General features: G+C 45.0%; 1 protein-coding gene across 1 annotated transcript in view; it reads right to left on the minus strand.

Annotated features, from left to right (window-relative positions):
- The window catches only part of pcdh7a (protocadherin 7a), a 37138-nt gene extending 19441 nt beyond the window's left edge, over positions 1 to 17697 (minus strand). Inside the window, exons 1-3 of the mRNA XM_026360109.1 lie at positions 15265 to 17697; positions 12537 to 13716; positions 6712 to 7494 (exon numbers count right to left, since the gene is read on the minus strand). Of these exons, the coding sequence (XP_026215894.1) occupies positions 6712 to 7494; positions 12537 to 13716; positions 15265 to 16691 (3390 nt within the window). The 5' untranslated portion in view covers positions 16692 to 17697. The remainder of the gene's footprint in view (positions 1 to 6711; positions 7495 to 12536; positions 13717 to 15264) is intronic.
- Between the last annotated feature and the right edge of the window lie 271 nt (positions 17698 to 17968).

A 17968-nucleotide genomic window follows, 5' to 3' on the forward strand; every position in this document is an offset into this window, starting at 1 on the left:
TCTTTGTAAACTTTTAAAGCAAACTGAATTTTTTTTTTTTTTCATTGACTGGCTAGGTGGGTGGTAATGCAGAGATTCAACTTCCCCTCCGCGCTCTATTCTTTAATATCCTCACACTGCTACGTCTGTCACTTTCAGAGCGTACAACTCAGTGCGACATCAAAGAATCTTTTGAGGAAAGACTGTCCCCCTTTTTTTATGATTCATTATGAGTTATTGAAGTGGGATCGGGGAATGTGTGATGCATCCAGGTATAAATAATTTGGCTTTTAGAAGTGGTTTGAAGGCGGGTTCGCTCCAGGCGTAAAGAGCCCTTCAGAGGTGGACGCACTTGCGCAATTTAGCTTTTAGATTTGCACCAATGGAGCTGTATGTACACACGCACAAGTCAGTGTGGTGTACGGACTTAATAATACACGTCCAGGCTATCAAACTGGACGGGCTTGAATATATTTAATCACAAATAGACTCTGGCACAGTCCAAAACTTTTTTGTTAACACAGTAAAGTAATAACATTATGTCAGACCACTTTACATACTACAATATCACTCACGTCAGCCCACTGAACTGATACCGGCAACATACACTGGAAAGGTAAATGAATTCAAATCAGTTTGATTCATTTTGAGTTGACTCAGTCTTGTTTCCATACAATTTGAATTATTCCATGAAGCTGGTTAGGGCTCAGTCCCATTTTCAATTCAAAATTCATTCAACTGGATTTAATTCCACCCAACTCAATACCACTTAGTGCACGGGAGATTCTTTTGTGTAAGTGGATAAAACCAGTCACAGAACTACTAAGCTGTCTAGAATCCCTGTCTAGTTTGAGAAAGAGCACTTCTGTTTAGCAATATTGGTTAAAATTGCACAACGCACAGACAACCATTAAGGTAACACTGGGAGGCCGATGAGCTCAACGCACAGTTGTACAATACAGAGCAAAGGAAGCAACTCAGTCAAGGCCTTGCTACGTAGATCTACGTGTGCGCTCCAGTGTGTGTGTGTGTCAGGGAATTAGGATCAAGTGTGTTTTGTAAGCATCTGTGGAAGTGTGTGACTGTAGAAGAAAGAGTGTGCCTGGGCATGAACATGTGATACGATCCAGGGGGAGTGAAGGAAACTGATGTAAGAGATGGAAAACTTCCTTCTCTGCTCGCGTGTCATCATATTCTTTAAAGAGTTCGTCTTCTTGCAGTGAAAAGTGTGTATGCCCAGGGATCTGGGAGGGTATGTAATTATGTGCTATTATGTACACACAAGAGTGCATTTCATTGGGCATGTCTGTGTGTGTTAAAATCACACGTCGGACAGTGTGGGCTGCATGTGGGTGTGTGGGTGTGTGTGTGTGTGTGTGCGTCGCCCTGCCTCAGCTTGTCTGTGTGCGTTCACGTCTGTGTGGGAATGACATTCCCAAATTCCTGCCATTTCACAGAAATCTTGAAACTAAAGCTGAAAGGAGGAGTTGGTAACACAGTCGCATTATCAGCCGAACAGCCTGTCTGTATTATCCCGTGTGGTAAACAGCCAAGACAGACAGGGGACTTCCAAACACATTCCAGCTCTGGGTGACCTTGATGTGTGAGGAAACAGACAATTTCTCTCATTCTGCCTCTCGCAATCTCACTCCCTCTGATTCTCGCCTTGCTTTGTCTTTCTGTCATTGTTCTGCTTGTCCTGGGCTCTCATGGAAACATACGCACTCACACACACACACACACACACACACACACAGATCTTTGATTTAATGTGTGAGAATTTTCTACTGACTTTCTTCTGACTCCTAAAACTCACCTTAACCCTCATTGCTACACGCTTCCTGTTATGTTTACTGTCACCTGATCACTATTCTGACCTTCAACCAAAACATTTCAGGTAAGAAGTAAGGATGAGCAAAATACCACTTTTAAGGTCTCGCCTTCATCTTACTGAGGATAAGAGCACACGTCTCGACTGTTATTGGTTGCATTGTGATGGCACTTATGTGAGAGGAAGGGTGTTGTTTCACTGTAATACATACAGGGATTTAGGGGAATCAACTTGTCAATATCAAGTTCATTGAACTTAAAATGTCAGACCACCACAACTTGAAAACATGACTTGTTCTGACTTAAAACGATGAGTTCAATGAATAAATTGATGAGGATTAACTCATTAAATTGGTAGTTTAAAAAAAAAAAACTTCCCAGCATGCGCTGTTGAGAGTTGTTGGAGGAACGCCACAATAACTTACAATAACTTGTCATAACTGCAGTCGTAAGTTCTTCATGTTAAACTGAAGCATCTTAAAGCAAAGGAAATCCGTCTGTGATGACTGTCCATCTGACTAAACAGAACTGAAACAAGCTCAGTTAACTCAGGTAGCCCAGGAACCACCCGTCATCACAGGAACCAGGGCCTGCCAGCATTCACACCTGTTAGTTTGTCGCTGAGCACAAAACAAACCAGAACCAAAAGGCGCTTGTTTAATGTTCTTCTTTGTTTGAGACCAGTGGAACTGGAATCCAAGTATGAAAACACCTATAAACACAGCATGTTTGTAAAATGGCCACATGATCCCGGTCAAGCAGAAAATCGATGTTTGCAGGGCACGCATGTGTTGCACATCTCCACAGCCAAGCATGTAACGCAAACACAACGCTGGTTTCCATTTCAACCTTTCGGTCTCCTCCCACCCTCCACGTCTCTCTCGCTCACTCTCTCATTTCTTTCTCTCTGGTTCATGTTCCCTCTCTGGTGCCCACTGACTCTCACCTCCTCCCTGAACCCCCTGCCCTGCCCTAGCTCTTTGTCTTCAGGTCAGTAGATCAGTTTTCAGTCTGGCTCGTCTGGTGATCCCCGCTTTGGTTACCTCGTCCTTCTCACCTCTCGCTTACCCTCACCTCTTCATTTCTCCAACTACTCAACCCACGAGCATATGGCTGACTGTGCAGCCTGAACTCACGACGGCTTTAATAAATACATCAGTGTGTTGTGGTATCATCATGACAGGGGTCACGGGTCGGTTACAGCTTGTGCATGTGTAACAGAATAAAGGAGGGAGGGCAGAATGGGTTTTTGCGAGTGTGTGGGTGTGTGTGTGTGTTTCTGCTTGTTTTTTGGTTCACAGTGCCTTCACCTCTATGACCCTAATGCACACTGCGTGTTATCACAGGGGGCGTATGTGTGGATGCATTCATGTGGCGTGCGTGGACTGTGTGTGTGAGTCCATGACAGACGCTCATCATATTTAATCCTGGAGGGATTTCGTTGAAATGAAAAGCTGCTTTTCAATTTTATAATCCAGTAGACCTAATCTCTTTGCCTGTGCCCGTCCATACAGTCCAATTAGATGAACAAGGCCGGCCGGATGAGTCCTATTCACCACAAACTCATATCCATAGCCTGTCCTTGCTGTGTCAAGCAGTATGGCCCCCCGCGTTGTGAAAGCCCAGCAGTGACCTTGACAAAGCGCTGTGGAACAGTGCAATGCACAAAAACTGCAATATCAAGCCACTTGTTTCTACCGCAGTCTTGGCCTTGTTAACAGGGCATTGATTACACTTGATGTGTGTGTGTGTGTGTGTGTGTGTGTGTGTGTGTGTGTGTGTGTGTGTGTGTGCGTATGTAAGTGGGTGTGTGTCTGGTTCGATTCAGCCTCTGTGGCTCCGCGCTCTCTCTCACCCGCCCCCGCGCACTCGCTGGGTCCAGAGACAGAAAGTGCTCACTACAGTAAAAGAAGAAGTCACACTAGTGAAAACGCTGAGTCGATGAATTCTCAGAGGTCAGTGTGACGCACTGGAGGATGCAAAGGTGGCTGTGGTGGGGGCGTTTAGATTTATGGCCGCGCCTGGAGCAAAGGAAGCGGGGAGATCGACGGGGAGAAACAAAAGGTGGTGGGACAAGATAGAAGGGGTGCAAAGTGGGCATCGAGATACGTCCCACACTGACATTAAAACATAAATACAAGTGAAAAACCTGAGAAAAAAAACAAACCTACACGTAATGCTGAGTTCAAACAACCACTGTGATCTCTGTTGTGGTTGATTGAGGACAGCAGACAGGAAAAACAGTTTTGTGGTCGAGTGTGTTTTATGTGTGTGGTGGTGGTGGTTAGAGGGTAGAACGAGGCCACTTTGCCCATATTGACTGCAGTGCCATGTGACTGCTGTGATCATTAATGTGTCCCGATGCCAACGGGTATCCTGATGACCCACATCTCAGCAGTCCACTCTCGCTCTCTGGCTGCCGCCCAAACCAGACCTCTCTCTGTCTCTCTCTCTCACACTCAACTTCCCTGCCTCTCTCTCTACTTAGAGGCACACAAACTCCAACCTTCTCCTTTACACTCCCTCCATCAACATTAGAGCTGGCTATCGAACCCCAATACCTTTCTGTTATCAACTGCAGTGTGTCTGTGGCACTGAGTGTCAAAAATGTACCTGCAGCGCTGTTCTCTAATGTCTTGTTGGAGAGTTTACTCATTTGTTTATCAGATTTTTACTGTTTTAAATCAGGATTTGGCTTATTTTAAACTTCAGTATCATATTGAACCACCACTTAACATACAAACACACGCTCTCCTTCTCTATTCCATGAAAGAAAAGGGGGAGTCCTAAGCCAAAACTTTCTTTTCATTAGCTCACACTGCCTTTTATCTATTAGTGCCCCTGTCTCTTGCACGTACCTTTACCACCCTCTTTCCCTTCAGCTAACCTCTTTCTCTCACTTCTGTTCCTGCTCTCCTGGGTATGGAGCCTCTTACTCACTTTTTCCTCTCTTTTCCCCTTCTCCTCCTGATAATTTCTGTATTTATTCATGCTCACTGATATGGATATCCTTACTCTTCCCTCTGCTTCCAGTCTCCTCGTGACCAATTTATATTTAAAAGAGACCCAACCCCATTGACTGAACTGTTTTATCTCTGTTGCTTTTTTTGACGCAATCTCGCCTTTCATCAGTGATGCCCGGTTTTTATTACTTGCTTTTTTCATTTGTTTCCTCCTATTTAGAGCACCCTGGTTGGTCTGACGATGTGCTGACTTCAGATGAACAGTTTTTAGAGATTTCACTGACCCAGTAAAGTAGCTTTGAATTTCAAAGTTCTTCCCCCATCTCGTTTACTCCATCTTCCTCCCCTCCTAACCTCCTATGATTCTCTCCCTCTCCTGATCTAATGCTATTCCAAATTCTGTCAGCGTCCCAGTTCCTACATTTGGCACATACTTGCCACCTATTACTCCCTGAGTCTATCTCTCACTTGCACTCACATATAAAAAGCATATGCCTTCATGAAATAAGCAGTCCCTCAAGCACAGTGACAAGCACCCACCAACACAAACCGGCTCGTGTTGCCAAACGGAAGAGTTTACAAATTCTGACACGTACATGAACGCAGCATGCACAAGCACACATACACAGACATGCACATACACACACAGAATTGGGTATGGAACCATTGCCTGTTGGATATTTTGGGAGTGGGAGGGGGCACCCTCCACTGCAGCATAGGAGTTAATTACCCCATACAATCAATAATTCATTATGCTGTCTGCCTGTCTCCTGATGTGTGCTGGCATGTTTTGAGTGCACGTAAGCATGAACATCAAACTCTCCCAGTAAGCATTTCTTTCCCTGGGAACAGCAGATTAAGAGGATTGACTCCGTAATGGATTAACCTCTGGAGTGTGTGTGCGGATGCATGTGTGTGTGCGTGTGTGCGCGTGTATTGAGAAGGATCAGCGAGCCCATGTATGAATTGATTAGCCTAAGAAGCTCCTCTACTTCCCCTTTAATGACCACATCAGCACTTTTTCACCACAGAGAGGATAAATGCAGAGCTGTCTGTCAAGTGAGACACCGCCCCTTTAAGAAGGGTAAGCTGTCACTCAAACGCGACTCTTGGGAGCACTACCCACGGACTAGGGAGATCCTACTGTGTCAGTATGTCTACAATGATAGATGGTGCTTGTGTGCATATTTATGTGTGTGTGTGTGTGTGGGTGTGGGTAGAGGGGTGAGTGACCGTCTCTAAGCAGTATTTATTTGTCAGCAGGACTTCAGCTTTTAACTGCAGCTTCCTGAGCAAACACCAAAGCCAATGCATCCATTATCTGTGCAACTGATATTTTTTTATGGGATAAACATATATGCTAAATGGTAGAAAGATAACAGTTTGACAAAAGAAACAGAAACACAAAATGACCAATTACCCAGTTGGAAGCAACTATTTTACCATTCCTAACTTCAACTGAACTCCTCAGGGGTTTGTACACACAGTTACACACAAACACATCACACACATCGAGTCATGCATGTATACACAAATGCACATTCACATATTTTTCGCCCGCAGTAGGGGGTTGACTCATGTCTCTTGCATCAGATCTCGCTAAGGAGGATGTTTGACACAGGGTACACACACAGTGTGACAGCGGGGTACTGTCACCGTGGTCACAGACCTATGATGCTGACACAGACACAAAAGCGTACGAGCCAGTGTGCACACACTCTGACAGCTATTCTGTGGACATAGAATGGTGTTTAGACATGAGCAAAGGGGTATGTGGTACAAGATGTCAGCATCTGTGTGAGTAAGAAGAGATGAAACCCGAGGAGGGACGAGACAGAAGTCAGAGTCAGAGAGCCACAGAAAGCTGAATGAAAAATTTTAAGATCTAAATAAAAAGGGGACATATTACATCATTCCAGTCCCTTCCTAAAGCTCCTACCTGTTTGCTGTACTTGTTCACAGTCTGGCAGCCATACTCCGAGCACTGATCAGATCCCAGAGACATTGCATCTGCATTGCCACTGCCCCCGCTGCTACTGCTGCTGGAGCCGGCACTCCCAACACAACCTCCACTGCCCACAAAGGTGTTAGAGGGCGGCAGCTCCTGAACCGCCTGGTGCTTCTTTCCCTCAGCTGGTGGAGAGTGGGGCTGTAGATTCACTGCAGGGAGAGGAGAGCTGGATTTGTAGTGCCTGGCCAGATCTGGGCTTGACTGGTGCCTCCTGCCACTGCCCATTCGTGGGCTGCTGGGGTCATTGTCCATAGCAGAGTACCGGGCTGCCAGACGCTCGCTAGCACTACTCAAATCCTCCTCATCATCGTCATTGGCATGGCGATGCAGTCCATTGACTGTGACAATACCACTGTACAGTGATCTGTCTGACTTCCCTCCACCTGCAGCTGAGCCGCCACCACTTCCGTTGCGCTTATCCCGTCGAGGTTTGCGTCCACGGTCTGATCCCCCACCACGTCCGGCCTGTGTTTGAGCACCTGGAGGACTGAAGAAGTCTTCCTCTGGCTCCTTCTTGCCGGCCTCGTAACCATTCTTGCCCTGAGCGCCACACTGCCGAGCTGTGACAACAAGTAGAATCACGAGGATAACAGCTGCGGCTCCAGCCAGGACACCGATAGCTACACTGAGACGTTGTTTCCCTAATGCACGCTCGCTGTCTGGGTCCCCTGCAATGTCCAGTGACAGTGGAGCCATCAGGCTTCGGGCCACCTGTGGTGAAAGCGACAGAGAAGAAGAAGAAGAGAAGAAGGAGAGTACAGGATGAAGAGGAACAAAAGACAGACAATAATTAATGAAAAAAAAAAAAAGTCCAGAACGACAACTGTGAAAAAAAAGGACACAGTGGGTGTGAGCCACAGAGAGACATCAAACAGCATCTTCAACTTAATTAAACTCATCACTTTAGTGGGGGAGGTTCCCCATTATTCCCTGATACGGAGTGTCACTAAACATATAATTGCTCTTGCTTCCCGGTTGCAACATTTCATGTTGCGCCTGTAATTCTCTACTTGTGATCTTATGTCAACTGCAGTGTAACAGTGTCTGAGAGAAGTGCTGCTTAAAGCTTATTAAAAGAATAAAAGGATGATATAAAAACTTCTGACACTGTGGTCAGGGACGGTTAGAAGAGAAAAGCAAAAGAAACAGTCAAATGGACGTGCAAATAAAGGCAAAAGACAGGCTATAACTACCTCCCCAGAACATAAACGCATCTTCTGTCTCATCATTGAACAATGTCCCCATTGTAAATGATAGTGTAGGCGTGAATTTGTTAAGGATTTGCTATGACAATTTTTTGCACTGACAATTGGATGGATTATTCAAATAGAGGGCTACTGTAAATATGTGTGCCCTGTGGAATAAATGTTGGTGATATTTTCTTTTATCTCTTTAGGGTCTTGATTTTTTTTTTTTTGTTCTGTTACATCTCATGGTTTCCTCGTTCCAAGGCAAATCCATACTAATCCAGTTTGATCTTTGCATTACACTTACAAACTATTTCTATTTGGGTGTAAGCTAGAGGACACAAATACCAACGATTTGATTTTATGAACATTTTTTATACAGGGCTGTGAGCACACACCCACACACAAGCACACACAGACAAACACACACAGACTCTGAGGTTGTACATTAATAAAAGGATCATTACAAGAAATTGGTGCACGCTAAAACACAAACAGAGCCATTACTGGTTATGGAACTTGGCTCGACAATGAGGCTATGAAATTCTGGCCAGAGGAGCCCTGCTGGTAATATGGTGAATCTGAATATGGCCAATCAATACAACTATGTTGGGAGAATCATTATGTAGAGACAACGCAAAACACAGAAACACACACGCACACACACACACACTCTGAGAGGTAGGTATGAAACCTACACGAGGCCACACAGAGTGTAAGCTGTCCGCTGGTGAGACAACTCATTCTGCAGCCCTGACACCTCGTCTCAGTTCTCACACGACAATTTCTTTGACCTGTCAAGGCTCGAAATTATGCACTCATGTAATCCCTGCTGCCTTAAGAATGTTGGGTAATAAGTCTTGCCGAAATGAACGGGAGAGAGACAGCGAGAGCAGATGAGAAAGAGAAGTTCAATTTGGGTCCCCCTGGCTTGTGATAACTAAATAGAATAACTATAGTAGAACCTGCAGTATTGGCAATACTGTAGAAAGTGCTGCTCACACTGCACTGTGTAACATCATTATTACATTATCCCAGGCAGATTAGGCTTACTCATATAGAGACACATTATTCACTCTCACGTCTTGTTACCCCCAAGCTTAGAAGCAAACTGCGTTATATTTCACTGTTTTATCACCATCTATCTCTGTGCTAAGATTCTTTTTTTTTTTGGAGCAAGTTGTGCTGGTTCTATTCCATTATTCTGCTTCCACAGCAGAGGGCCTCACCACCAGGCTCTGCTCTCCCCTACGCCCCATTGTTCCTCCTTAGCCTGCAGTATGCTTTTTCCATTTTCATTCGGCTGGGCATCTCCCTGGCTCTCTGGAATCCCTGCACTGCCTGCTGTATTGTGAGTGTCAAAAATTGTGAGTAAAAAAATTGCAATCCAGTGTCACCTATGCATGAGCCAAGTTTATGTGTGCTTGGCAGCATGCACGCAGGCATATGTGTCGGAGAATAGCATTAAAAAGTCTACGGCGTGAGGCTGTGAGTAAGCTCATGTGAGAGACCCCTTTGAATGGAAACTACAAATGCACAGCCATCCAGGTGCTTGTGTGTGTGTGTGTTACAGTTTGTATTGGGGCACACACAAGCTGGTTAAGGTATCAGTAGGATAAGCGCAGCATGCACCTTTGCTACTCCCAGTGGAATCCCGCATTCTGCTGCACAAGCTTTGTTCTGGTTGGACAACACCACCATCTATCTGTTCCACTCTCTAGTGATCCTGTTATCGGCATGTCACTGCAGATGCGGATGCCGTGACCAAGACAATGACATTTCCCCTGATCATACTACTGACCCAAGCCTGATCTCGGTTGTAGCTCAATACGTTCACAGCTCTCAAAAAGAGAACAGAGAGCTGTAGTTTGATAATTGATAAGTTAGTAATTCATTTTAGTAGCCTGGAGATAGAAACATGGAAAAATTCCCCATTTCTAAATAAAAGACTCTTGATCTTATATAAGATACAAATTGTAAGAAAGAGAAAATATTATCACTAAAAGCTTTCATAGCAGAGAGAGCGTGTGATTTACAAAGCACCCTAAAGTTTCCCAAATGACAGCCATGTCCAAACTATCACATCCAAATCCCTTCTTTATTGAGCTCAAACTCTGCAGCATTATATTGTAGCTAATTGCCCAACATGTGGTTCACCTAGTACTGTCGGATAGAAAAGACTGGAATAATTTCCTGCCATGGTGCTGCAGCAGTAGTTGCTGTTTCCCTTCTCTAATTACATCTGGCATCCATCCACCACTCAGTTTGACTTCATTATGAAATGGAGGTATTCTCTCTTCAATGACTTCTACTCAATTACTCTGCCAAGTTCCTCCCTACAATCAAACTAAGCTATGCATATTGTAATCAAAGACAGCTTTTATACCAGCTTGGACATATTACTCCCTATTGTTCAATTCAATGGCCCCAGTCATTTACACACATAGCAGTTAATTCCACCTGTCAACACCATTGTTCCACCGCTTACCAAGTGCTCTGTTCTAATCCTCGCCGCCTTGATTGTTCAATTTGTATTTTTCATTCTACTCTTAAGCAACTGTATTACATCCATGGGCTGTCCCTTTTTACTGGCTGGCGCTCAGATCCTGCATCTTCTAATCGTACTTAGTTGTTCGCTTTTTCAGAAAAAGTGCCACAAACAACATTTTGGACACCAAGATGCCTCCGCACGGAGTGAGTCAAAACTCTCAAGATGTGTTTTTTCCCCTGCAGAAGCACAAGATTTAGCATTAAGTGTCGTTCAAAACAAGGATACCGAGCACTCACAGGGCACAGAAAGCACAATGTTATTCTAGTTGCTATGCAACTGTAAAACGGAATAATTTTACTGAAATATAAATGAAATGAAAAATTTCCAAGGTTATCTTGGAAATCATATACATTACCCAAGGTGCTTCTATTTTATTGTCTGTATGGCACAAGTTGAACCATCCAGTAAAGCACAACTATAATAAGAAGTAGTGGTGCACACAAACATCTGCAATGTAAGGTGTGTCCTCAGATACCGCAAGCTTGTTTCCTTTTACATACACGTTAGACAGAGTGAGATAAAAACACTTTGACACTCAACACACTATCGTGGTATCACGCCCATCAAGCATGTTATCTTACTTTGCGGTAATAACAACGTCTGCGCTTTAACACATTTTTGAAGACTGTTCTTTTCCTCCTAAATATCTCAAGGTTGTGTTACGTTAACATGATGTTGATGTCATGTTAAATTGACTTACTTTACAGTTGAGGAACTTTTCTGAACTGAGTTTCAAATAGGGCTTAAAGCCTCAGCGTTTCAGACTCTGAACAAACACTGTAACCACAAGCCCACTTGAGCTGACTTAATTATTAGTCAATACAAATTACTCATCCACACCAGAGACAACGTTTTTATAATTATTACCTGCCAGCATTTATAGCTTTATTGTTATTAAAGCATAATGGGAAGTTCTCTTGATTAATACGAGGGCAGAGAGCAACGATTTCCACCAGCATAAGCTAAATTTGAACTCATATTCTTGTAGTTATTTCTGGTATCTAAGTAATACATTTGAGTCTAGTCAATTACTTCTGCAAATCTACTGTCTGGCTCTTTCAAGCCGGGTTTAATTTTGCTATAAGAAAGCCCCTCAGCTCCAGATAACACAGCTTACCTCAATAACAGCAGATGTATTAATACACACGGTTCACTTTTGCTTTAGCTTTTTAGACTGGTTTTCAGTCTCTTTCCTCAGTGTTTGACCTCTTGTAGATAACTGTTCAGAATGTGTCGCACAACGACGCAAACTCCAAAACCTCATCAATATTCAGGCCTGTAGTGATGACACACTGCTAAAGTACAGCTCCTATTCAAATTAAAAGTGCTTCAACCCGCTATGTATTACAAGGCCAAAACTGGGACAAGCCCATCTCTCTCTCTCTCTCTCTCTCTCTCTCTCACACACACACACACACAGACCTAATGCTCTCAGCTCTGAGTTCAATGTACCATAAAAGAAGGACCACTTCAGTAATAACAGTTATTTTAACCGCATAGCCATTATAAGAATGCAAGCTGGACACACTCCGGTAGGATCCAAACTACAAAGGAGCAGGCACTGCCAATAGCCTTCAAAAGGAGAAAGAGGGTTCTTTATCTGGGACAAATATAGACACAATTATGTCCTCAAAAATGGGCAGAAAGTTTCAACATCACGCAGACTGTGCACATTGTGCATTTATCTCATTCTATCATAAAAATAATCTTTTTTTTTTTTGGTTTAGTTTAAACAGCTACAATCAGCTGTCATTACATCCCTCCTCTATTGTAATGTGTTATCACTGTGGCCATTACTTGAATGAATCAAAGGACATGTGTCATCGCTATCATTACTGGTTATCACCATCAATTGAGTAGAACAATAGTGGCGTACACACACCAAAAGAGGACATTGGCTTTCATTCTCTCTTGAACTTTTGAAGATTTTGTATAATGCATGGCTTTACATGCATAACAATATACACACTTTACTTGCTGCTGCTAAAATACTAGTCTGCAAAATATATCTTTACCTGTGCATCCACTAAGGTGGCGTTGGCCAAGCTCTCATTGATGAAGACATGAACCAGGGCGGTGGCACAGAGAGAGGGGACCCCACTGTCATTTACTCGTACCACCAGCCGATGAAGACCTCTGTGGCGCCGCTCCAGGGGCTCTGCCAGGGTGATCACTCCATTGGTGTGGCCAATCTCAAACAGTCTGAATGGGTTTCCCCCTACTAGAGCATAGTGAAGATCTGCATTTGGGCCCGTGTCTGAGTCTATGGCTGTGACGGTCCTCACTATGGTGCGGGCACTGCTGGCAGGGGGAAGAAGGGTGTAGGACTCATTGGCTGGAGAGGTGATTGAAGGTGCGTTGTCGTTTTCGTCTGTCACAAAGAGCGAGATGGTGGCAGTGGAAGTTTTGCGAGGCTCCCCTCCATCCACAGCTCGCACGCGGAAGGTGTAGCTGGAAAGCTTTTCACGGTCAAATGATGCAGAGGAGAAAATAGTTCCTGTGTTGTTCTCGATAGAAAACACCTCATTGCCTCGCTCTTTCTCTCCATCTTCTCCCTCCACCTTCTCGCCTGTCTTCTTCTCATCAACTCCATCCATCTCTACAAACAGACTGAGTTCTGCATTCTCACCTTCGTCTGCGTCAGTCACAGTGACCATCCCAACTGGGCTGTTGGCGAGCAGGTTCTCTTTGACGTAGAATGTAAAGATTTCCTGAACAAACTTTGGAGAGTTGTCGTTGCGGTCGGTCACCTGAACAACAACAGTTGCAGAGCCTTGCAGAGCTGGTGTGCCCTTGTCCTTGGCTATAACCCTGAGTTCATACCTCTCTCGTTGTTCACGGTCCAGAACGCCAGTGGCACGGATATCTCCATTATCTGCATCTATGTAAAATGGCCCATTGGTAGGAGGGTCCAAGGAGTAGGCAATCTCTGCATTCTTTCCACTATCTGCATCTGTGGCCACCACAGTGACTACCCTTTCCCCAGGTGAGTTGTTCTCGGCAAAGTGGACCTCCACAACGCTCTGGGCAAAGTTTGGGGCATGGTCATTGATATCTACCACTCGCACCATCAGTGAGCTGTTACTGGACAGACTGGGGCTTCCAGAATCTACTGCGACAATGGTAACGCTGTACTCTTTGGTGGCCTCGTAGTCCAGCAAGGCAGACGTATGTAAGAAGTACTTTTTCTTGTTCCTGTGAAAATAATAAAAAAAATACATTTCATGCTACTTTACATGTAAACGATACAGATCTTGTACAAAAATCTAACCTATATTAACGCTGCTCCCTCCAACTTAATTAGTTGACTTATCAGTAATAAGGGTGTTGGGTAACATAAAATGATTTTGTCAGCAGTCATTGTGTTTCTATGGGGCATGTCAGAATGTTGTGCAACTTTTCTGTTTTCATTTTACAGATCCCAACACGACGTCCTAATGCTCTGTGTTGCACAATGAACAGGCCAAAGATACGCAGACTGCATCTACTGTATATTAAACAATAGAAAAGCAAGCATTATTGAAATATGCTGAAACAATAAGGGGCCTGCTAAAATACCTGTCCACACTTGGATTATACATCTAATAGATTCAACTCTAATATGCTTTTATCTTCAAAACACACTAGATTTCCTTCATGTAATCATCTGCACAGAGAGAATAATGCTGTTAATTAAATCAACTAGTCGATTTGCTGAAGACCTCCCATGATTACTATTTTAAATGAGGATTTCTTCAGCAAAGGATGGCTTTACATTCAATACAACAACCAGTGTTTATGTACAGACGTCAGGCAGAAGCAGCGATATGCTAAGATGGTCTTCCTTGTTTCCTGCACTCACTCTTTTCAGTGGCTTCAGGAAATATGTTTACAGCTGACTTGAAAGCATTTTACTTTTGCAGTTCACACTGCTGCAATTAAAACAAGAATCTAAAATCCTTGGCTTTACAAACATTTCTGCTCAAAGTTTACAGATTGTATGGTATTCTATTCACTCTGTAGCCTTACTGAATAACAGAAAACACTTGAACCAGGCTTAAATGGAATTTGCATGCAACAACACTTCAGCCACTCTTCTCTGAATCCTCAATGAACAACGAACCTCCTGGAGCAGTGGTGTGGGTGAGACGTATTGCAACTGTGCACTGAATGTGTAGTGATCAAGGTTAGAAAACATATAAATATATAGAAAACTGTACTAACCAATGGTTAGAAAAGTACATCTACGATGTAAATTTAACATTTGATTATATTTTACAAAAATATATACACATAGCTAAATAACATGAATGAATCCATCTGAAAACTGTGGTAACTTCCTGACTGCTGATCAGTTTTAAATTAATGAATTGGTTCTTGTAACTTTAAATCAGGTGCCTAATGTTACATATACAGTTAATATTTGCTTCTTACATACATGTTAGTTAATGTTTTGTCCTCCCCTCAGCTAAAGTTAAGCATCGTTCTGAGCTACTACTTGGAATGCATCATTACTTTATGTTTACCTTTCCATGAGTGTTTTTGCTGTCCCTCAAGAAATATAATCATTATATTCAAATCACAGGATTTGATTATTAGATTCTGGCTCATTACAATTAAGCGTGTGCCCAAGTAAATTATCATTAATGACAGAGGCATTGGGTCAGGTTTGCTGAGGGATTACGTATTGCTAAGCAGTTTGTCCTCACGAGGCACTTGGTATAATTGATTGTACTGTAGAAGGTTACCTTTGATTTGCCTTACCTGTCAAAAGCTTCATCTGCAGGGAGGGGTGGGAGCACTGTTTCACCAGCTGGCTTCAGTGTGAATGGCACATCTCCTACGACTGTGCAGGTCACGGCTCCATTCTCTCCCTGATCCCTGTCCGACACTTGTACCAGAGCCACTGGTGTGTCAACGAGGACGTTCTCTGGCACTAACGCTGCTCCATCACGCACAGGGATCCGTCCAATCTTTCGTATCTCTACGACTGGGACGTTGTCATTTTCATCCCGGACGGACAGAACTACGGTGGTTCGGTCAGTGCGAGGAGGCTGGCCCCTGTCCCTGGCCGTTACTGTGAACCTGAGTTGAGCCACATCTTCTCGGTCAATCCTGTGAAGAACGCTCAGCCATCCGGTGGACTCATCTAGTCTCAGAAGTCGCCTGACGGATTCAGTGGCAACTCCAAAAACGTACTCCACTTGCCCATTGACTCCAATGTCACGGTCTGAAGCTCTGACCTGGAGCACAGGTGTACCTGGAGGGGCATTTTCTGCCATCTCTGCCTCATATGTGGACCTCTCGAACTGCGGGCTGTTGTCATTCACATCAGTTATGGAAACACGGAGCAGGGCCTGGGATGAACGTGGAGGGTTCCCTCCATCTCGAACCCTGAGGATGAGCTCATAGGAGTCTTTTTGCTCCCGATCCAATGGGCCTTTCACAATGAGCTGTGGTTGTTTTTCACCATCTGGTATATCTGCAACTTGTAGCTCAAACACGGTGCTCCTTGCTCCCCCTCCATTATCACCACTTCTACCCCTTCTGTCCCCAATCCCATCCACCCTGGTGATGGGGTTTCCTCCTGCTGCTGTGCGTCTTGTTGAACTTGACCCGGCTGCACCATCCTGGATCAGCTCGTAGCGGTCAATGCCATTTCGCCCAAAATCCCTATCTGTCGCTGTGGGCAGCAGGTAGAGGGTTCCTATTGGGCGGTTTTCCTCGACTGACAGCTGGAGCACAGGTGAGGGGAAGGAGGGTGTGTTGTCATTGATGTCTGTTATGACCACGCGGCCTTCAAACAGATCTACCCAGCTCTGCAGGGGCCCTATCACGGACACCTCAAAGTCCAAGAAACACTCGTTCTCATCAAATATCATCTGGCACTGTGGGAGCTTCTCTCTGTCGATGCGCCGCGGTCCTGTAGTCAGCTCACCTGTCACATTGTCAATCTTAAAGAACTCGGAGCCACTCTCCAGGGCGAAGGTGACGTCCCCGCTGCCTGTGCCCGCCGTGAGGCCCAGGTCGGCGGCCACGTTGCCGATCTTGACGTCAGGCGGGCCCTCCTCCGCCACACGGTACCGGAGAGCTGAGTCGGCACCCGGTAGCTGAGTCAGCAGCTGCAGCACTAAGACCACGAGGCTGAGAGGCTGCGCCGCGGAGGAGTGCACTGCACCAAGCCTCTGCATGGCTCCTCCGTCCACTATATCCTCCTTTCTCTCGCTTCTGATTGCCTCCGGGTTGCGGGCCTGTCTCTTCTTTATTGCTGCTTTGTGGCGTGCTGTACCTCACAGCGTGGGTGTTTGAATCTCTTCTCCCCGTCTCCCTATCGCTCTCCGCGGTGAGTGACGCCTGAGGTCCGGCACTCTCACTGCGCGTACTTCACTTCAGCTCCTCTCCCTGTGACACTCCTCGCACACTCAGCAGTGGGGTTTCAACTTCTCTAATAATTCCCCTGCATCGCTGCGTTGTTCGTGCCACAAAGGTTTCAAACAATCCATCCTGCTGCAGAAGAAGAAGAAGTAAAAACAGAAACTGATTCATCAGCCTTTGAATAATCCACTTTCTTTCCGGACAACTATCCCGCTTATCAGCTCATAATGCCCAATGGTAACTTCTTTTTTTTTTTTTTTTATTCCAGTCACATTTGGGACAGCAGCTTTTTCCTCTGCGTTTTCACACTTGGAAACTGCAATGCAGCACTACTACTACACAAAAGAAACACACACACACACTGCTGTGCTCTTCGGACGCCGAGGACAATCAACTCTCATCCCCAAAGAGGAACCGAAATCAGTTTATCAGAGAAAAGTCTTTGGGATGCTGCTGCTGCTGCTGCTGCTGCTGCTGGTGCCTCGCTCTTTTCTTACCTTCCGATCCAGCTGCGATTTCCTCTTTCTCTCTTTCTCTTTTTTTTTTTTTCCCGCAGTGGAGCAACGTGCCAAGCCGTCGGATTCCTTTACGCAAGTTGTGAGGAGCAAAGAGTGCTTCTCAGAGCGAGTTTCTCGCAAAGAATTCTTCACGTTTAATAGAAAATTAGAGCCTCTCCTTACGGGCTGGAGTGGAGATCCCGATATCAGCATCAATTCCGCGTAGTCCCGTGCGCTCAGTGTTCGGCGTGGACGTCTCGGTGATGGACCGAGTGTAGATGCGTCTTTTTTTTCCAGGAGTCCCGCATTCTCTCTCTCTCTCTCTCTCTCTCTCTCTCTCTCTCACTCTCTCTCCTCCACATGCGCCTCCTCCTTCTCTGGCTTTTTTTTTTTTTTTGCCTCTCACCTGCACTGCTCGGGACTGCTGCTGCTGCTGCCGGTCTCCAGCGATGCTGCAGTCTCTCTCTCCCTCCCTCTCTCTCTCCCTCCCTCTCTCCCTCTCTCTCTCTCTCTCTCTCTCTCTCTCTCTCTCTCTCTCTCTACTCTACTGCAACATTTTTCCCCGGTCGCGTAACTCGATCGCTGGGCTGTAACTG

Source organism: Anabas testudineus, chromosome 1, assembly GCF_900324465.2.
Source record: "Anabas testudineus chromosome 1, fAnaTes1.2, whole genome shotgun sequence".
Classification (NCBI taxonomy): Eukaryota; Metazoa; Chordata; class Actinopteri; order Anabantiformes; family Anabantidae; genus Anabas; species Anabas testudineus.